At 40.6% G+C, this 23,348-nt stretch overlaps 1 protein-coding gene across 2 annotated transcripts in view; it reads right to left on the bottom strand.

Moving 5' to 3' along the window:
• Positions 1 to 23,348, bottom strand: part of MED20 (Mediator complex subunit 20) — a 920,200-nt gene that overhangs the window by 504,721 nt on the left and 392,131 nt on the right. Inside the window, exons 1-2 of one of the 2 annotated variants that reach the window (XM_067146462.2) lie at positions 20,761 to 20,826; positions 18,433 to 18,689 (exon numbers count right to left, since the gene is read on the bottom strand). The exons of the other annotated variant lie outside the window; for it this stretch is intronic. Coding sequence (XP_067002563.1) covers positions 18,433 to 18,589 — 157 coding nt within the window. The 5' untranslated portion in view covers positions 18,590 to 18,689; positions 20,761 to 20,826. Of the gene's footprint in view, positions 1 to 18,432; positions 18,690 to 20,760; positions 20,827 to 23,348 lie in introns of those variants that run through there. 2 annotated transcript variants of the gene reach the window in all.

Below are 23,348 nucleotides of genomic sequence, written 5' to 3'. Positions count from 1 at the left end.
GATCAAATGTCTTTTTTTAAGAAGCTCTTCCTTGCTTGTGCTAATCTGCATTTTATGTCTTCCTTACTTCTGCCATCGTTAGTTATTTTACTACCCAAGTAACAATATTAATCTACTTCCCTTAAGACTTCATTTCCTAATTTAATATTTCCTGCATCACTTGCCTTCGTTCGACTGCTCTCCATTACTTCTGCTTTGGACTTATTTATTTTCGTCTTGTACTCCTTACCCAAGACTTCGTCCATACCATTCAGCAGCTTCTCGAGTTCTTCTGCAGTCTCAGATAAAATAACAATGTCATCGGCAAATCTCAAGGTTTTGATTTTCTCTCCTTGGATTGTGATTCCCTTTCCAAATTCCTCTTTGATTTCCTTTACTGCCTGTTCTATGTAAGCAGTGAAAAGGAGGGGGACACACTGCAGCCTTGCCTCACTCCTTTCTGGATTGCTGCTTCTTTTTCAAAGCCCTCGATTCTTATCACTGCAGACTGATATTTATACAGATTAGGTATAGAACTAAATGAGGCCACAGCACTAGTTGCAAATGGAGGATTGTGGCGACGTATAGTACTCGTAAATTCACAGAGGCTTGCAGACTGAACATTTTAAAGACATAATAGTCTTTTTTTTTGCTAGGGGCTTTACGTCGCGCCGACACAGATAGGTCTTTTGGCGACGATGGGATAGGAAAGGCCTAGGAGTTGGAAGGAAGCGGCCGTGGCCTTAATTAAGGTACAGCCCCAGCATTTTCCTGGTGTGAAAATGGGAAACCACGGAAAACAATTTTCAGGGCTGCCGATAGTGGGATTCGAACCTACTATCTCCCGGATGCAAGCTCACAGCCGCGCGCCTCTACGCGCACGGCCAACTCGCCCGGTCATAATAGTCTAACATGATAATGTATGTACTTAGATGATAACATTAAACCGTGTCTCTGCTGGGCTATCAATGAGTGAGTTTTCAATTAATTTTGCCGGGTAAATACCAAATATGTCACCAGAGATCTTTTACAAGCCGACATTGTACGACATGGAGTGTCGAAAAGATTTTATTTCGCCCTTCACAAATCCGATTACCTTTGTCGGGACTGAACCCGCACTCTTGGGATGCAGAAGGCGACACTCAACGACTGATCCATGGCGGGAGCTACCCCTATACCATGACACTTGCAAGGCCTACGGTGAAATGCAGTCTTAAAGGAAGTAGATGAATATTGGTACTGGGGTAGTAAAATAACTTGCGATGGCAGAAATAAGGACATAAAATGCAGACTAGCAAAAGTAAAGAAAGCCTTTGTTAAGAAAAGAAATTTGCTCACTTCGAACATTGATATGGGAATTATAAAGATGTTTTTGAAGACTTTCGTGTGGAGCGTGGCATTGTATGGAAGTGAAACATGGACGATAACTAGCTCAGAAAGAAAGAGAATAGAAGCTTTTGAAATGTGGTGTTACAGAAAAATGCTGAAGGTGAGATGGATAGATCGAATCACGAATGAAGAGGTACTGTATCGAATTGGTGAGAAGAGATCGATTTGGCTAAATTTGACCAGAAGAGGAAATAGAATGATAGGACACATCTTAAGACACCCAGAATTTGTGCAGCTGGTTTGTGCGGTAAGTGTAGGCGGTAAGAACAGTGGGGGTAGACCAAGGTATGAATATGACAAGCAGATTACAGCAGATGTAGGGTGCAGCAGTTACGTAGAAACGAAAAGGTTAGCACAGGATAGCCTTACATGGAGAGCTGCATAAAACAAGTCTATGGACCAACTACTTTTACGGTTTTCGGAGACGCCGAGGTGCCAGAATTTAGTCCCGCAGGAGTTCTTTTACGTGCCAGTAAATCTACCGACACGAAGCTGACGTACTTGAGCACCTTCAAATACCCCTGGACTGAGCCAGGATCGCACCTGCCAAGTTGGGGTCAGAAGGCCAGCACCTCAACCGTCTGAGCTACTCAACCCGGCCAAATATTAATTCTTTGAAGTGTCAGACCTCTTCCATTTTTGCTTCTGATTAATGTTAAGAAAGGAAGGTTGCCCAATTGTACTTCCACCAACAAACAACAATTACCACCACAACTGCAACTTTAACTTTTCTCGGATTAGAATACTGCATTTCGCATTTTGTCTCATCCTTATTTACTATTACCGAAGGCATTTCATTTGTTATGCCTCTCCAACATGATCCAGGTTCAACCACCGTATGTAAAAGTAAGAAGAAAAACCGTTTTGTATATTTATATTAATCGAATATAGCGCATTATGTCCTAAGTTTCAATTATCTCAAAATTTCTTACCCGAAGAGCTATGAGTAACTACTCGCCAAAACACTTAACTGTCACAACATGCACAGATGAGCCAGAACTGTAACCCGACTAATCAGTCAGAAGGGGAAACTATTGCCTTCATATAACACGAGTCGTAACTCTGGCCGTCCGAAACATCTGCCAAGATAGGCAAAGAAAATGCAAGCGAAAGGTCAGTGTAACGATCATCATAAATTGGAAAATTATTAAACATCCTGTCTCTTCCTGAAACTCAATACTTATAGTTCAGTAATCCTCGTTAACAGGCAACAATGCGACACAGCCACATTGTTAGAGTATCAGACTTAAATTACGAATTACTGAAGGTATAATATAATTGTTTCTTTTTTTTTCTGAAATGTTAGAAATTCTTCACTACGCGTGATACGTTGTGGTGATGTATGCTTCCATTCGAGACATAGTGTGTTCCCCATCACCAACAACCCTGGAGATGGTTTTCCGTAGTATCTCATTTTCAGACCAAGCAAGTGCTGAGGGCTGTACTTTACTCAAGACCATGTCTGCATCCTTCCCAGTTTTAGCCCTGTCCCAACCAAGCGTCACCAAAACGCATGCCTGTGTTGGTGCGAACTTGAACTGCTAGGAGAAAATAATTCACAGAAATACAATAATAATAATAATAATAATAATAATAATAATAATAATAATAATAATAATAATAATAATAATACAATAAAAACGTGTTACCGGTGATATACCATTATTGTTGTTTAAAGATTAATTAGAACATATCTGAATAATCAAGCAAATAAGGTAACAGGAGCTCCCACTTTACGAGTATTTTAGCCTAAAGGCAGATGTAACGATACACAGAGTAGGGTACTGATATTCATTACAAGGATCCGAATGTTAATTACCGAAATCTATTAGAAAAAGTAAGCATTTATGACATTAAAAACTGCGAAAATATGACCATAATATGACCTAAATATTTTTTAAAATACCATATTTATTTAAGTATTAATTTCTACTATTAAAACGTGTCATTAACATAACATTCAATCGAAAGATAAGTCTGATAGAGTGATAATAATAATAATAATAATAATAATAATAATAATAATAATAATAATAATAATAATAATAATAATAATAATAATAATAATAATAATGTTACTGTCTTTACGTCTCACTAATTTCAGCTTTTACGGTTTTCGGAGACGCCGAGGTGCCGGAATCTAGTCCCGCAGGAGGTCTTCCTATATGGCAGCAATTCTGCTGACACGAGGCTGGCTTATTTCAGCACCTTCAAATACCACCGGACAGTGCCGGGATCGAACCAGACAATTTGAGCTATATCGCCCAACCGTTCAGTCCGGCGTGCTTTAATGGAGCCATAAATTACGTCACCGTTGTTTCAATAAAGCGGACTGGGACACCACTGTCGTCAGAACTGTGTTTTCAGTGTGTGTGAAAGGATTTGTTAAAGAAAGAGACAAGCTTGTATTTTTATGTCGCTGTCGACATCATGGTCACAGCTAATTGTGAAAAAGTATCTGATTATAAATAATCTGTGTTGAAGCTCCCTCTGCGGATGAGTGGTACTATGTCGACGTCTGGATCCCAAAATCGCGGCTTTAAACCCGACAGAGTTAGTCGGATTTTTTGAAGGGCGGAGGAAGATTGATTCGGTACTCCATATAGTACGATGTCGGCATATAAAATATCTCTGGGAACACAATTGGTGTTTGCCCCACAAAATTAATTAAAACTTAGCCAAGGATCGCCCAACAGAGATTCGTTTCTGTGTCATCTGGTAAAGTAAAACAGAACGTGGAAATTGACATGCAGGTAGTCTAAATGGCGTCAGAAATGACTGACGCACAACAATTATTATTATTATTATTATTATTATTATTATTATTATTATTATTATTATTATTATTATTATTATTATAATATTTAGAATTGGCTTTACGTCGCACCGACACAGATAGGTCTCATGGCGACGATGGGATAGGAAATGGCTAGGAGTGAGAAGGAAGCGGCCGTGGCCTTAATTGATGTACAGTCCCAGCATTTGCCTGGTGTGAAAATGGGAAACCACGGAAAACCATCTTCAGGACTGCCGACAGTGGAGTTCGAACACACTATCTCCCGAATACTGGATACTGGCCGCACTTAAGCGACTGCAGCTATCGAGCTCGGTATTATTATTATTATTATTATTATTATTATTATTATTATTATTATTATTATTATTATTATTATTATTTGTGTCGATGTAGTGTCTGTACTGGTTCGTGTATGTGAAGTATCTGAAGTGAAGGGCGACCTGCACCTTTAACCCCTGAAAAATAGGGCTTTTTTAACTCTACATACAACAGAATGAGTCACAAATTGTGCAGCAAGCACTCCAATCTTTCTCAATATTGCCATGATTTTAGATATCAACTACCATGCAACGTTATAAAAAAAATATGTACTCAGAATTGCGACTGTGTTATGTGCATTGTTTAACCCCTTTCCCAGATGATTTACATAAACATCAATATTGTTCCCTGTACTCGGCTGCAAGTTGTTCAATAATTAAAAACGTGAAAGTACTTTTCTGACAAAGTATTTTGATGAAAACGGTTTTTATTTGGATTTTCATGCATAATATACTTTTTAAAGTAAACAAAATGAGGTAAAGCAACAATGTTGTTCTTGTGTAAAAAACTAAACATGCATGTAATATTTCATTTTATTATCTATCAAAATTACGGAAGTTATTAGACAAACGAATCTGAAAATGTAGTATTTGAAAATAGGCGTGGCTGGGGGGAATTTGAAGAGGTCAATCCATTAACCGTCCTGAACGTTTTAGTTGATAATTCCAGGACTATTACAGATGTTTGCACTAATCGAAAGAAGACGTTTCAAACTACGTTTTTTTTATAAATAGAAAACTAACATCTTTTTATAAGTCGCTTTACGTCGCACCGACACAGAGAGATTTTATGGTGACAATGGGACGAGAAAGGGTTAGGATTGGGAAGGAAGTGGCCGTGGCCTTAATTAAGGTACAGCCCCAGCATTTGCCTGCTGTGTCAATGGGAGACCACGGAAAACCATCTTCAGGGCTGGCGACGTTCGAACTAACTATCTACCGAATACTGTATAATGGCCGCACTTAAGCGACTGCAGCTATCGAGCTCGGTGCTAACATTTTTTTTTTTTTTTACCTTCAAAGTTGTAGCCTCCACTTTGAGTAGGAAAAACAACCTAACCTACAATAATTTTATACACCATACATACAACTTAAGTAGCATCCTGTCAATCATTTGGAGTTCGAGTGGGAAACAACTTCTAGGATGACCGAGAGTAAAGCCAGTTCTCTATTCAGTTGCATAACGTTAGGCTATGTGCATCCCGTACCAGTCCATTAAACTCGTCGTAAGTCTGTGGTGAGGATGCCTACAACGCAACTGAGGATATCGGTTCGATTCTCCTCCGAAAATTCGAAAAATTTAGAAACGAGACTTCCACTTCTGCTGTGGCACTAAGCCCTGGGGTCACTTAGCCTGCACCATAAAGGACCAAGTTAATGTCTGGGAACAAACGTGATCAGGCATAGGGTTAAGCACTCCTTGTTAGTTAGTGCCGAGGTGACGATCAGCGAAAGCCTATGCATTTCACTCTTTTTTGTATTATTTTGAGTTACATCCCTCCGTCACAGATAGGTCTTATGGCGATGATGGGACAGGAAAGGGCTAGGAGTGGGGAAAAAAGCGGCCGTGGCCTTAATTATGGTACAACCCCAGCATTTGCTTGGTGTGAAACGGGAAACCACGGAAAACCATCTTCAAGGCTGCCGACAGTGGGGTTCGATCCCACTATCTCCCGAATGCAAGCTGATTGCTACGTGACTCAAACCACACGGCCACTTGCTCGGTGCATTTTACTCCTCTTCAGTCGAAAAAAGAATACATACAGGCCTAAACCATTAGAGGCCTGACAAGACAACTTCTCCACAGCAGATGACCTGCAGATATTGGGAGTGACACGTGGATACAGTGACGATACCCTCAACCGATTTGCTTGCCCTTCGTGATCACGTCTAGTGTCATCTATGACTTGTACGGAGATAGTTACGTTTTGTCTTTTACGTGAGCTTGAAGTGGAACGATGCTATATATTGGAAGCCCCGTCAATCAACAATAATTTGCAAATTCAGAAGAACATAGAGAGTTTTTGCAAACGAAGGACTTGGAGTCCGACAATAATGCAAAAAAGGAAGAATTATACTGAAATGTGCTTGCTATTCCATAAAATGTAACTATTTTTCATTTCCATTCTTCAGCGTCATTATGGTCAAGTTGTAAGCATGGCCCGGATTAATAATAATCTTATATGTTTTACGTCCAACTAACTACATTTTTACGGTTTTCGAAGGCGCCGAAGTGCCGGAATTTAGTACCGTAGTAGTTCTTTTACATGCCAGTAAATCTACCGACACGAGGCTGACGTATATGAGCACCTTCAAATACAACCGGACTGAGCCAGGATAGAACCTGACAAGTTGGGGCCAGAAGGCCAGCGTCTGAGCCACTCAGCCCGGCTGTCCCGGATTCAATTCCCAACTCGTCTGTAGGGGATTTACACCCCGGTATAAAATCTGGAAAAGGGTGCACTCAGTCTTAGGTAAAACAAAGAATAGTGGGTTAAAAATTCCCCTCCCGTTATCCTAGACGTGGTTTCCTAACAAGAACGTTCCGACCGATTTCTTAACAATAAAATTACAAGTCTATACGGACGCCGCATCACATAGTATATTAGACACTCTTCGCATACAATGATCAGACAGAGATGCTGATCACTATGTTCTAAGTATAGCATATTTAATAATAATACAACAAATAAATCACCTTCTCTTTATTTGAAGTGAATGAGAAGTGGTACGCCCCTCTTCCCACGCAAGGCACTGGTAATGAAACTTCAACATGCACAAACATACAAAAGACAGGATTTAAACGAGTTACGCTGTTGATTAACCGAGGACCTACATACTTCGGGATTTATAATCCAGTGTTTCTAATGAGTAAAAGTTATCCATGACACCTATGCGACAAAGTGTATATTTATAAGAACAGAGTCTACTTCTAATCATGTTCAAGTTAGACAAGATATTATCCGAACATTCACCTGGAACAAGAGCCTCCGTGGGTCAGACGGATGCGCGTCGGCCTCTCACCGCTGGATACCGTGGTTCAAATCCCGGTCACTCCATGTGAGATTTGTGCTGGACAAAGCGGAGGCGGGACAGGTTTTTCTCCGGGTACTCCGGTTTCCCCTGTCATCTTTCATTCCAGCAACACTCTCCATCCTCATTTCATAGCATTTATCAGTCATTAATAAATCACTTTGGGAGTGGCGACCCCGTCGTACTAATAGCCTATATCTGCTTCATTCATTACATCCGTGACCCGGTCAATGACTGGAAAACAGGTTGTAGGTTTTCATTTTTTTAATTTTCACCTGGAAGAATACGGGATTAAACTATAATCCAGTTACATGTCGTAGTTGGGAACTGAACCCCTGAAATTAGACTTCGTAGTCTTCTTACTGTAGAAGCCTAATACACACTGTTATGGAGCTAGAGGCAGGTGAGCAGGTTGCAGTTGTACATGACTGTTGATACCGTGAACATGGCCACGGCACCTCCAGTTTTAAGTTGAATATAACCCCTGAAACGAAACTTTAAATTTCAAAAACGCCACATACATTGGTCTGAATTCGAGCAGCTGCTAGCTTCGTGAGAGGCCAATGACGATGTCTCTCGTTTATCATCTCTCAGGAACTACAGGAATTTAAATAATATATTAATATCATTTACCAAAGTATCGTACTTTCGAGTGCAACATTACACAGTTTCGATCAACATTATTTTCAATTATCCAGTCTTCTGTTCCAAGGATGAGGGGTAACTTTTTGAACTTTAGGAATGCAATGTTATTACTTAATAGATCATTTTCTAAAGAGCATTATGTTCAAGACATATTATGGGAATGAAAATATATACAACTTCCGCAGGAATACATCACTCGCTAATGAGGAACCTTAAGCTAAAGTATGTGTGGGAGACGAACAGCTGTAATTAGAAGATCATTACGAACACAGGGCTATGTGGTGGATGCCGCACTGCAGGTATGAGAAGGAATCACCGTGATATATATGAGCCCGTTCCTTCAGTAATGATGCCCGTAATTTACGTCCTAGAGCACTTCAACTCATGACAAAGGAAAGCTTGAAAAAATTACTATCGAATCCATTAAGATAGGCTATCATTTGGATAGACAGAATCAAATCAAAGTGATTTTTTTCTCCCACAAGAAAGTGTTATGACTCACACCTCTCGGAAGAGGAATAAACTGTCAAGAAGAAACATTCCATGGTAGAATCTTAATCACTTTCATGTGTTGGTGATATACTTGCAGTCCTGGGCATAGTCTGAACTGACTGGAGGTTTATGTTAACATTAACAACAGGGTTAGTTGATAAATAGCTTTACAATACTTTTTCCCTTAAATACAGATCTAAGGCTAAACATCAGAAAATATGTCCGTCATTGTTACTGATCAGCCCTGAATAGTTTGAACTACATACGGCATTTAACTGTGATAAACACTGGGCAGATGCATTTTTCATTAGAATTTCATGGTATGATGCAAAGTTTGTTCCGATTCCGATTATTTAATTGCCCTAATTTCCAAAATTAGAACTGAATGTTTTCATTTTATTTATTGAGTTAAAGTCAGCACATCGCATCCTCCCCATGGTTCGCACTACCGATTCCAACACATCACATTTCAACATTTTCCCCCTTTTTCCGTGACTATTAGCAGTTAAAGCCTGCACCATAATCTCGCAAGTGTTCTACATTGTATGTGATAATTGTTTCATCCCGTTAACGTACAGGTGAAGTGGCGATGTCTACTTACCAGATTATAGACAACGTCCAGTGAACTCCTATATGCACAGAACTGACCGTTTTCCTCCTCACCCCACGTCGGAGAAGGTTGGAACTAATTTCGTCCTGCTGTCAGATATGCATTACGCTGAACCATATGCTGCTTTAAAGCTGTGATTATACAAAACTTACAAGATATTGCTCCGTGCTAACAGGATAACTTAATTATTTTTTCTTTACTTCTTTTTAATACACGTTTATTAATAATAGTCATTCCACTTTTAAATGTGTCATGGCTTTCCAAGACGCTTGTCTCTCACCTAAGTATGTTCACCTCCACTGTTTGCACTGCTTGCTACTGCATGACCGACCAGGCAGGAAAAGAGCGAGGTGTACTGTGTTAGATTATTAATAATAATAATAATAATAATAATAATAATAATAATAATAATAATAATAATAATAATGTTATTTGCTTTACGTCCCACTAACTACTTTTACGGTCTTCGGAGACACCGAGGTGCCGGAATTTAGTCCCTCAGGAGTTCTTTTACGTGCCAGTAAATCTACCAACACGAGGCTGACGTATTTGAGCACCGTCAAATACCACCGGACTGAGCCAGGATCGAACCTGCCAAGTTGGGGTCGGAAGGCCAGCGCCTCAACCATCTGAGCCACTCAGCCCGGCCTGTGTTAGATTAAGCAAGTTGTTTTAATCCTGAGTAGGATAGAAATTCCTATCCTAGCCATAGCCAAGGCAAAATGCGATCGCTTAGTCATATTTAAAGTACAGCAGAGCCGATAGGTGATTATGATTGTACAGCTCACGGAAATAAAATGTTTTGTTGCTTGCGCTATAGTTTTTAAATCATGTATGCTCTGTTTCTGAAATAAAATAACACGACCTGTACACTCATCTTTTAAAACAATATTACAATAGATTGTAATGTGATGGTCAAGACGCAAGGATACACACAAAGTACCCGAAGAAATCTCATTTAGAATATTATTACATCAGTGTTTTAAGGAGTCAAAGCTAAACACAAACCTACTAATATCTTTCACGTACATACCATGTTTGTCTATGCTATATTTAATACACGTTCTTATTAAACGAACATATCTGGCCTAAATTAGAGAATTCCGTGTCCTATTGTGTCAAAACAAAGGTCTTTCTAGTGTCAGAGTGTTCATAATCGAAACACAATGTACTCCTGGGTCGGCATATGATTTGTAAAGCCACACAAATGCGAAAAAGTCACAAAACGGAATAAATTGTGGCCACGCGTCCTACCCTTCGTCAGAATAGGCTTTGTTGTATAAATACGCTGAGTATCAATAAATACATTATCTTCATATCCGGCCTTCTCCCCTTCAGCCCTCCCACATTGGGCTGTGATCGGTTACAGCCCCATCGACAGCGCTAAATCCATCTAGAGCTGCAGCTGTAGCGGATAGAGACTGAACATTACTAATTGATTGCTCGCTTCCTTGCGTATGCTTCCCCCGACCATCACGATACCAAGCACTTACTGTTCCCCTATAAAGTATCATTATGTCCACTGTATAGGAAATAAAGGCGTGGTCCAGGGGTGGAAAACATGTGACTGCTCCTGTATAACACACGCCACAAAGCAGCGTTCTTCTACATTCTACTGCCTTCTGGGGTATACGAGCAAATATTAAAATATTAAGTAGACGTTTAGCCGACCCCGCGGTCTGGGGTTAGGGAGCCAGCTTCTTAACAGGAAGAACCGGGTTCGATGCCCGGCCAAGTTAAGGATTTTTACCTCGATCTGAAAGTTGGTTCGAGGCCCATTCAGCCTACGCGAGAGCAATTGAGGAGCTATTTGACGGTGAGATAGTGGCTCCGGTCTAGAAAGCCGAGAGGATTCGTCCCACTGACCACGCGTCACCTCGTAATCTGCAAAAGCCTTCTGGCAGAGCAGTGTTCACTTGGTAGGTCAAGCCCCATTAGAGTATATAAATGAACGGGAAAACTTGAACGGATCAAACATTTAAAAGTTAAGCCTGAGACAGGTATCCATATTAAATAGAATTTGTATGTATTCATAAACCTTCTGAATAACACTATACACTAATCTTCGACAGCAGTATCAAAGTTAGATGTGCAAATATGCTGCATGGAACACCACGCTACAAGTAAGGGGAAGTCCGACTGAGGAGGGGGGCCTGAACAAGTAACGTATCAATAGAAACCTGAAGTACAGGCGAGGCATGTGGTTAAATTCCCTATTGTACCACCTGGCTACGAGGGGAGCTTTTGGTACCCCTCACCACACCCTAAAATAATAGCCACAGTGCACCATTATGTAACAGCAGCCCTCAGAAGTAAATGCAGTTCATATTTTAGTTAGCCAGGTACATGAAGAGAGTTACAGATGATATTCTATTGCAACGAATATACGGTATGAATCGTTTCTATTAAAGTGATGCCTGGCACATATTATTATTATTATTTTTTTTTTATTTTTTTATTTTTTTGCTATTTGCTTTACGTCGCACCGACACAGATAGGTCTTATGGCGACGAGCACATATTATCAAACTGGACTAGCTCCTCATCCTCATCATCATCATCATCATCATCATCATAGGTTGTTCTGCCATCCGGCAGGTCCAATCATGGCTGTGACCTCCATATCTTCGATCTTATGCCCGTTTCTTCACTTCTGCATAATCTTCCTTTCATTTTCTAATGCTGTCTAATAACTGATATCGTCTCCTTCCCCTTCCTCGTTTTCCTTTCATCACCCCTTCAATTGCTTCTCGTAGTAAAGTCTTGTGTCTTGGATTATGCCTTATCCAATTTTTCTTCCTATTATTGATTACGGTCAGGATGTTCCTCACTTCTCCCACTCTCTTCAGAACTTCCTCATTTGATATTTTATCTTCCCACTTTACTCCTTCAGTTCTCCACCAAATCCACATCTCAAATGCCTCTATCCTTCTCTGTTCTTCATTTCCTTAATGTCCATGTTTCAGCGCCATATAGAGCTATACTCTATACGTAAGACCTAGCAAGTCTCTTCCTCAGATCTTTCTCTAGCGGGCCACAAAGCAGTTTTTTCTTCTTGTTGAAGCTTTCCTTGGCTAAGGCAATTCGAGCTTTTATGTCTGTTATAGAATGAAGGTCTTCAGTCACAATACTTCTAAGATACTTAAACTTACTCACCTGTTCAATAATTTCTCCCCCTATCTTGATTGTCGCTTTTTCACTTTTACCTCCAAGTATCATTAATTTAGTTTTCTTTTTGTTTATGTTCATTCCATATTCTTCACACTTTTTGTTTAATTCTCTCAGCATTTTGCGGAGGTCCTTCACGTTTTCAGCTATTACTGCCATATCATCAGCAAATCTGTCCGACTCGCTGGCTGAATGGTCAGCGTACTGGCCTTCGGTTCAGAGGGTCCCGGGTTCGATTCCCGACCGGGTCGGGGATTTTAACCTTCATTGGTTCATTCCAATGGCTCGGGGGCTGGGTGTTTGTTCTGTCCCCAGTATCCCTGCAACTCACACACTACACATAACACTATCCTCCACCACAGTAACACGCAGTTACCTACATATGGCAGATGCCGCCCACCCTCATCGGAGGGTGTGCCTTACAAGGGCTGCACTCGGCTAGAAATAGCCATACGAAATTAAATTAAAATCAGCAAATCTTATACATTCAATTGCCTTACCTCCAACGTTGACACCTCTTTTACCATCCAAGCATTCACAAATAAATTCCTCCAAGTAAATATTAAACAAAGTTGCTGATAAGCAGCAACCCTGTCCAACACCTTTCCCCAGTCTGATTTATTCTGTTAATTCTCCTCTTATTCTCACTCTTGCTGTTTGGTTGTAATATAATTCCTTGATCAGTCTTCTCTCTCTCCATTCTACTCCATGTTCTTTTTTTAAGTGTCTCCAAGAGCTTATCTCACCTCACTTTGTCAAAAGCCCTCTCTAACTCAAATAAAATAATACTGGCCCAGAAAATGTTTATAAGACTGACGCGGAATTGATCCTTGTTAATGAACAGGAAATGCTGAAAACCGTGCTTTCGATGCAGTGTCATTACGTGTGAGTGAAAGAAACATATGTGTTTATAGTGACCAGTTGAATGCAACACGAAATGGTGCTCACGATAAAACAGCGCGTGTTCATTGTCGGGTGTTATGCGAAGCACGATTCGTGGAAAAGCCGTGCGGAAACGTTTGTGCAAGAGCTTAAGACTGGATGTATTTTGGCAAAACCTCTAGCAAAGTCGGTAATGCAAACCCTAGAGAAGAAATGGCGTGAAACGGGCTCTGTAACGAATAAAAACCCTAACTATCCGAAAAGAGTTCGAACATCAGAAAACATTGCTCAAGTGAGCCTGGAAAAAAGTCCGACGAAATCTCAACGCCATTTATCTGTGTAAATGGGAATCAAGAGATTGTCATGTCGAAACATTATCAAAAAGGATCTGTATCCGTACAAATTTACTTTTGTGCAAGCGTTAAAGCGACTAGACCAACCTTCGCGTGTTGAGTTCTGCAGGTGGTTTCTGAATAGGGTTGCCATACGTCCTGAAAAAGCGGGATTGTCCTGAATTTGTCCCGATGTCCTGACTGAATTTTTAAAAATCGCTCAATGTTCTGAATTTTAAGAAATCAGAGAAAATTATTTAAAATTTTGCTCAATTGCTTTTGAAAGGGAATGTCTCGCCTATTACTTAAAAATCTATGCAAATAACATTGAATGATTTCTTATTCTTTCTCTATTTGATTTTTAACATTAACATCAAATACAAGTGTGTCTTTTGGTAATGGATGGGACAGTTCACATGAAAATACCCAAATACACTCGTTGGAACCATAGGCGCCAACTTTTGGTCTTGAGCACGGTGGCAAGGATGAATATATCAAAATATTTTTACGGGAGCAAAATCACGATTGCGTCCCCGTAGTCTACTACTTACTACATGCATGGGGGGCAAGTGCTCCCGTAGAGTCGGCGCCTATGTTTGGAACTTACCGATGTTGGTGTCCTGAATTTCATCCTGAGCCTTAAGGCAACCCTATTTCTGAGTGAAGAGGAGTCGGGACTTTTGGATACTGAGTGTTTCATTTCTTCAGATGAGGCCATGTCCAGCATCTCCTATGATGTTCGTTACGAAGGGTCAATCCCGGGTCAGTCCTATTGTGAATATTCTCCGGGCCAGTGCCATCGTATCTCGTGGAGGTTTCTGTAGTGGTGCTGTTAAATGCAGATACAGTACAGCCCTGTGGTCTAGGGGTAGTGAGCTTCCCTCTTATCCCGAGGCTCCGGGTTCGATTCCTGGCTAGTCCGCGACTATCAATTCTGAACTGAGGGTTGGAACAGGGTTCACTCAGCCTCGTAAAATCAACTGAGGAGCTCTGACGATAAGATGAAAGACAGCGAATGCGCTCACGAAACGAAAGTAATAGGCTCTATGCCATAATATTGACCACGTATCACTCCAAAATCGGTACGCTATCTGGCTAGATAGGAGTCGTCTTGACAGGCATAGGACCTTAATATGCTACTGTGCCACGGCTTATTTCGTTTTATTTCCCCACGATGGTAGTACACGGAAGGAAATCGAACTGTATTTCAGTTTCATTTCGTACGAAAGCAACATTTTAGTTTGCAGACCAAAACTAAACATATACAGATATACCGGCTAAAGTGTCCTCCTTTTACACTCGCGGTAGCAATATTAAACCACCGCACAGTCGTGTAACACGCACACTTTTTTAGGAGTCCGAGAGACCCATAACAGATGAACTGACACTTCAAGGAACTCCTCTTCGGACAAAATTCCGGCCCTTCAGTGTCTCGTAAGTCTGGTAGTCGTCGTAGGAGCAACATAAACAGAGACACATAATGTACTGTATAGACGACTGTTGCCTAGTCAGATGGCCTGCAGAAAGAGTGCCCCGAGGTCAACGCAACGACATTCTCAGCTACATTCCTTGCGTTTTGTGACCGGACAGTAGAGGGGCGTTACGCGTTAATTTCTGGGGGCAAAACTGGTTGGAAAGAGAGCTGACGTAATCCACTTAATACTGACGTTACGGAAGTTGGAAGCCTCCATGGAAGGGCATGCCTGCGTGGCCAGTAAGGAGACGACTTCGGTTTACACTTTTAACCATTTCATGACACAGGTTTTGGTGTACACGTCTATGAAAGCATTCTGAAGGCAAGTAATGCGCGTTCACATTCACTTCGTAGAAACCCTAACCTTTATCGACCACAGTAACCTGTTCCTTAATTTTCTCATTACTTCAAAATACGTCACCTTCTGTGCCTTCAGAGACCATTAAACAGAACGGAGAGAAGACAAACGAAGAATGGAGATTTTTAAAATCTTATACCTCGGGAACGGTAATGCCAGTGGAGTTCGAAGAGAACAATAGCTGACCGAGGGAGGTCGGACTGTAAAAACTTATACAAGAAAGAGGAAGCAATTACGTACGTCAGAGGTATAAGTCTTCGGGTTCAAACGTTCTACTGAGCTTTCTCTTCTCAACTATGAATACCACCTGCAGTTTTAAAAGGATATCCTCATTCTGAATCCTGTCTATATGCGAGTATCTCTCAACTCCTAGTAGAAATCTCATTTCGGATGCTTGAATGCGCCTCTTCAGTCTGTATGCATGAGCAGACTAAACCGGATCCACTCCCTTATATGTACAGAATTATGATTTCGTTTCTTCAGGATATTGTCAAGCCGAGTGATGATGTCTGTTGTTTAAAGGGACCTAACAGATAGATCATCAGCCCCTAATAGCTTGCCGAGAGCTGGATCAGGTAAAGTGGCTGATCCCCATTATCAGCAAGCCAGTCTTACGCACCAAAGCTGGGGGGAAAGTTCATTAGCAAGGGGTCAAGTTGGCTCTCAAAAAACCTCTTTTGCGACGTGATCTGCTGTTTCGTTTCCAGGTATCCCCATCTTGATTACATTCTTCGGGCTGTAGTGTTAAAAGTCGTCTCTTCAGATAAAGGTTATCTTTCTTGACTCTTCGGTTCTTTCGACACTTTGACTTGATTTAACCATCATTTCAGTTTAGCAAATAGTCAAAAGAAACAGCCCTTATTGTGCTTAACTGACGTACGAATATGTCTAGGTACACAGACCCCGGCCATATTACAGACCTCACGTTTCCTACCAATCAATATTGATTTTTGGTAACACTTAACTCATTTTTGAGGGACTCATCTTTTTCTACTTCTTCTTCTTCTTCCTACCTTTATGTCAAGTTTCATCAGGTCGGCACTCGTGTGAAGTTAGTTCAGTTTTACGGCCGATGCCATTGCTGACTTCAATCCTATGTGGGGCGATGTAATCACTGCTGCACATTCCTGTCGTGATTGGTAATGTGGTGTGTTGTGTGTATATGAGAGCACTGAGACGAACACAAACTCCCAGTCCCCGAACAAGAGGAATTAAACATATAGCCTACCACTAAAATCCATGGCCCGGCTGGGAATCGAACCTCGGGACCTCTGAACCAAAGACCAGTGCGCTGACCATTTATCCATGGAGTCGGACCTTTAAGCGAACATTACCTAGCCAAAATCAATTTTCGTCAAGTATCGACTCAGAGACGTTGCAGACATGTTCAGACTTCGAGATATCTCACCATTTGAATAAATTTTCTGTCAATCACTATTTTACCCAAGCTATTTTCATGCATCAAAGCGTTATTTCTTGTAGTGAATGGCTCTTGATAAACACACATATTACAATTGGAATTTTCAGAACACAAACAAATATTCTTGTAACAGGATTCAATACAAATCTGTACTCATTATTTGTCATTATCAACCATGTAAACAATGTCGAACGACTAACTCTCGAAAGAAAGATAACATACCTAGGCCTATCCATTTTGTACAATAATAGTCCTTGACATAACATAATTCGATTTATTTCATAACTGATAAAAACCATATTTAATAATAATAATAATAATAATAATAATAATAATAATAATAATAATATCGTTTTACGTCTCACTAACAATGTTTACAACTGCCTCTGTGGATCAGCGGTAGAGTGTCGGCCTTCGGATCCCAAGATAGCGGGTTCAAACCCGACAGAGGTGGTCGGATTTTTGAAGGACGGAAAAAAGTCCATTCGACACTCCATGTCGTACGATGTCGGCATGTAAAAGATCTCTGGTGACACATTTGGTGTTTACCCGACAAAATTAATTAAATCTCAGCCATAGACGCCCAAGAGAGTTTCGGTTTACTCGCTCTGCCATCTAGTGGGCCTAGAGTAAGACGGAACGTCGAAATTGACGAGTAGATATCTGCATACGGTAGCTGAGGCCATACGATTATTATTATTTAACAATTTTTACGGTTTTCGGAGACATCGAACTGCCGGAACTTGGTCCTGCCGGAGGTTTTTTCACGTGCTGGTAAGGCTCACGCATTTCAGCATATTACAAAATAGTCCTCTAAGTATATGACTAATACAATTTTTTAGCGAGTCTATGAATATGGCAGGTGACTGTAACTCTGTCTATTCAGTCGTATTCATGGTAGGTCGCGGAAGTCACATTTTACTGACTGCTACCTAGGTTAAGGTGGCTTTTGATCCTCCTCAGTAAAATTTTCCTGTGACTCACTAAAGGAGAATGCTGAGATAGTGTTCTCTTACACGTCCCGAGGTAAATTCCAGTACAGTATAATACAGGTTTCAAAGAGGTTCAAGACACACTATCACTTCGAGGTTGGGGAAGGGCAATGCTGTTAAATATCGGTGAAATCGTTACAAGTCTAAATCGCATGTGCAATATTGGCTGCTAAAGGAGAACTTCATGCACAGGAGAAAGGAAAGCTTAACGCTGTTGACGTGAAAAACATAATATGAAACATTAATTATTCTGCACAGATTCGCCAGATTTCACAAAATGATCAAAGCAAACTTTCAACATGCGCCGTGAGCAGGGAATAAAGAACAAGTCATTGCATTGATTACGAGAGTTCACTCCATCTAAATTAGAAATGAATTCTTTCACTGTGATAAACCATTCAGGACCATCTATTGCGTCAGCACACTTGAAGAGAGCATTTACGCTATAAAAATAATAAGATCGTCCTTTATTGTTTACCACTTTCCTTTTACAACGAAAACAATATTTTTACTAAGAATCAAAACACACCAAATGGGAGACTCACCAAGATTTGGAACTGACATGTAGGTCTCGCAGTCAACCAGGAACTGTCCCGTCTGCACCGCGCCCAAAGCAACCACTCTCTTAGTAAGAAATTCTATAGTTTGTGGCCCCGTACGGTTCTCTACCATGGGGAACTGTTGCAGGACCGTCACACCCATGGTGTGAACTATATAGCAAATGTCTCTTCAAAATGAAAATGTACGGGTGTCTCTTACAAGTGTAATGTGTGCGGAGCAGACGCGTAGAGCTAAACCAAACCTATGACAAACACAAACGATAGTTAAGTGAAAGTAGCCTACGTGTGATAACCAAATATATTACTGAATATCGAATAGAGTTCGCAAGTAGCCTACTTTTCAAATTCTTTTCACTAGTTACAACACAAATTTATATCGTAGGGCCTACTCCTCTTATTTTTATAGTTAAGATAGATAATTCAACAAGACTATATAAAGCTACTTTGGATGAAATGGTCACTGTTTCAATTCTCAGGGAGAACATTTCTGTTATGGATAATTTAGTTATCGCAAGTACGAATCCAATCGCCAGGGACGGAGGGGGGGGGGGGGGGGGGCTACATTTCCAACACAGTAACATTTTTTTCGTTCTTCATTTTAGAATCACTTTTCCGGTAGCCTATATGTAGTTTGAAATGCAGTGATGTCGCAAGTTTACCAAGAGGGGAGAATGTATTTTAGAAGCTACGACATTACTCTTGCATTTAAAAATCTTTATTTTAAACAGGAATAAAGCAGATGTCATAATTCGCATAAAGGAATAGAAGATCCTGAGTTTATACAGCAGTAATAGCACAACACTATAACTTTTCGTAAGAGTTCAGAATGGTCACGAAATGGGCAGACAGTCAGCCAGTAACTGGTTAAGCACAGGGAAAGAAATCTGGCGAGTTTAGACGGGCTAATATACAGTACATACATTTTATACTACAGTATTCTCGCCCATTTGATGCCCTTTGGCTACTTGCGTGTCTGGGTGGGACATGATGATGATGATGAGGTAGGGCGGGTCTCAAAACCCAGTGTCGGCACATTGCCTACTCCTGTCGAATAACATCAATAGGTCTGCTCAAGGCCTTACGAATCACCATCGATAGTGTAATTTGCCCTCACTCTATATGAACACCGCGGTATTGCATCCAGGCTGTTGGTACGCAATCTAGTTATTAGAAGATGTATACCACCACCTCTCCTACCCTGCCGGCCAATAGTCTGATTGTGAAATATTTTACAACCAACAGGACTCGAACCGGCTCACCACCGTGTCGGACCAGAGAGATTTGACTCCTTTGTATCACGACCACCAAGCGGGCTTAGAAGCGAATGAAGAGATCTCACGGTGTAACACGTACTGAATAAGTACACATATCCGTTACCTTGGACTCCATAAAAACAAAATATAGACACAGATTCCAAAATGGACGTCCACGATTCCATTTTTCTGAAAATCTGTACTCGTGAAGCTTTGGCTTTTAATTCTCTTATGAGCATTTTTGTAAGATTGACCCAAGGAAGTTCCATCCACAGGACCTCAAATCTGTGTCGTCAAGGGTGAAATTTGTCCCGTACTACGCTAGCATACGACGCGCCTGCGCCATCTTGGCAGCGCGCCATGTTATGGAACAGCACACGGAACGCTCAAAGAGCTGCTATGTCTGAGCCGAACTGCACGTGCATCGTTGAAAAATTCCTTCAACAGCTGTGCTGTAGCAGGCACCACAAGACCGAATGTCTGGTATAGTAGTGTCGACTGCCATCCTCCTTTAAAGGGACAAAACAACTTGACTACTGACCCCATGGAGGGTCTAACAGTCAATATTTTTTCGGACTCATATCTTCATGGAACTAAACATTTGTTAATAAATTTAGTTGTTTTCTTCGAATTTCACTCGCACTCACTATATTCACTCACCTTTATTTAAAACACACACATACACACACTCACACACAGAGGAATAATTATGACAGGTCATATTCATCGGGGCTGAGATAATATCGAATGGCTTTAAACGCTATTAGGAATTCCGTATTTCTTTGAAATTATCAATTACGGTCTAATAAAACTTAATTTTTGCTGAGAGAGGCCACATTTATATTTGTTCACTATTATATTGTGAATCACATAGCTTTGTCTTTTTATGATTATGGATCCACCTAAAAGCTACAGTTCTCTTAGATCAAGTACAAGTAGCGCAGAGAAATTCTCCCCAATGAATTGAAACAGAACTCGTAAAGCCCCGCCCAAAGCTAGCGTAGAGATTGATTATCTACTTAACTAAATACCAGAGTTAAATATGGTGGTTTGTATTTACAGGGACGAACAGCGACTCACGTCCTGAAGACTGAGACACCTCCCGCTGCACTGAATGAACTCGCAAGCTACAACCACTGAACATCTGCCCCCCACCGCCACCTGCGCGCTGAGTGGTGGGGTCGAGGGGCTGGGCCACGTGCCAGCTGATAGCCCGTGAGTTTGTAAGCCGGCCGGCACACTATACACACGCGCGCTCGTCCTCTCTTATATCAGTTACTCCAGTTCAGCTGTCGGCTAGTCTGACACAACACCGCAAGGAGAGCAAGCCACTGTTGTGTGTTAGTGAAGTCACTTTAGACTTACCCTCCAAAGTGTTTGTTGTGTCATAAAGCGGAATGTCAAAAATCAGCGAGTTTCATCTTTGCTATCATCAGTATCAATTCAATATTACTACTGTGTTAGTTTAAAAGACAAACGGTTTATATTTACAAACAAGCAACACGTGGTATACAGTGCAGTGACGTCATCTACGCGGCATCAAAAGTAAGGAAGCAGAACTGCGAGGAAGTACTTAAACCATGCCAGCACGCGAGCAATATAAGGTAAGTGCACGAGACACGACACAAACATGTCTCAATTTTTGAGTAAAATACTGTTAAAGATGCTCCCAGTAAAATCTTTATTAACTCAGTGTTGGCGGTCTTAATTGATATGCTTTTGTACTGTTACACCCCATGAAGACGCCTTCATAATCTATCATGAACTTCGAATTTGATCGCAAGTTACTTTTGAGCCTTGTTCCAAATACATTCGCAATCACTGCAGTTGCCACTGCTTATTTCTGGAGAAACGTAACTGTCTGATTTAAAAAAAAGACAGCAAGTAAGGAAAATCCCTAATCTATAATATTAATATTACATAAAACAGTCCACTATATAACAGTTCATAAAGTGGCAATAATTCGTGCATGCTCGCTTGAATACACGCTTTTATATGAGAGTGCATTCGGCGACCAAACATGCTAACGTTAAATTCTGTGTACCACAGAGTCGCTCAATCATTTCGCAGGCGAGAACCACGTGTGCATTGTACGATATTTCAACACCATACACAAGATTTGTGAAGCAATAATATACCGTACTTCCGTGGCATTTTATCTCCTAACGCCCGGACACACCAATTAAAGGACAGCTTGACTGTGATTCTTTGCCAAATACAATGACCGGCAAAATTAATGGATCCCTTGAAATGAATTTTCAAAGGGAAAAAAACATGTTAAATTGTGAAACACTGTATTATTTACATGTATTATTTTCTTTAAAAAATATCTAAGTAATGTTATCTGGCTGTTATTGCTACCCTTCAGCACAAATTAATTCATTGGCTGGAAATTATTTCTAGTACAATGCTTGAAAAAAAATTCCCAACATCTATAGCAATATACAATATACAAAGCACAACCATTGTTCTGGTTTGTAGACATTCAGATATATGATGATTCGAAGTAGGGCGCAGCAGGTCAAAGCACTCTCACTTGCATATTTATCAACTGCATCTAAAGCCAGGATGGGAGAACATTTAAAACGAGCGTAGCATGGGCTCCAAATTAGGCGCTTACGCGGCAATCCTGTAAGTGTTTTTTTTAAATTTTTTTATAACTCTCACACCGAAATAGTGCTGGGATTTGCGTCTGGTTTTAGTGGGTTTAAATTTCCTGATCATTAGCCATGGAGTTAATCGTTATACGTGTAATCTTAAAACACAGGGTTTTGTTTTAGATACTGAACATTTCTTACTGGGCAGGATTCGAACGCCCCATGACCATGGAGTTCATGTCATTCACGTTCTAGTCCAAAATAACAACGGTGAAAATAAAAGGAACCGAACAATTAAAGAAAATGGAGGTGGGGGAAGATTAATCTCTCACACGACAATTACTGTGTGTTACAAAAATTTAAAATAAAGAAATAAATATATAACAAAAAATTTCATTGAATTTTAAGTAAATGTTAATCTTAAAATATCGTTCAAGTTATGTACGGAGCATTGTTTTCTTTTCTCTTTGAGTTTTCTGGCTAATCCAAACAGAACTTACGGAAACTCTCTTGACCAGCATAAGTAAGGTGGTGACCCTTTTTGTTGCCAATGATAGAGGGATTGCCTAACAAAATAATCCTACTATGAGCTGGAATAGAATCATTGACCTCTAACACAATAATCACTCACCGGAGGGGGATTCTCGGTGGATGAAAAGATCATGACTTAATTATTCGTATGATTACTCCTTGAGATAAAGATGATTAAAACAGTCTGAGGTGGCCTGGGGCTATATTCACTGGAAGATTGAGAACAGACAGACTCTTAGTAAGAGACTTCACTGAGCTCGATAGCTGCAGTCGCTTGTGCGGCCAGTATCCAGTATTCGGGAGATAGTAGGTTCGAACCCCACTGTCGGCAGCCCTGAAAATGGTTTTCCGTGGGTTTTCCCATTTTCACACCAGGCAAATGCTGGGGCTGTACCTTAATTAAGGCCACGGCCGCTTCCTTCCCACTCCTAGCCTTTTCCTGTCCCATCGTCGCCGTAAGACCTATCTGTGTCGGTGTGACGTAAAACAACTAGCAAAAAAAAAGTAAGAAACTTCTTTT

Source organism: Anabrus simplex, chromosome 4 (assembly GCF_040414725.1).
Source record: "Anabrus simplex isolate iqAnaSimp1 chromosome 4, ASM4041472v1, whole genome shotgun sequence".
Lineage (NCBI taxonomy): Eukaryota > Metazoa > Arthropoda > Insecta > Orthoptera > Tettigoniidae > Anabrus > Anabrus simplex.
Note: the sequence above shows the minus strand (reverse complement) of the source record. Positions and strands in the feature narration are given on the sequence as shown.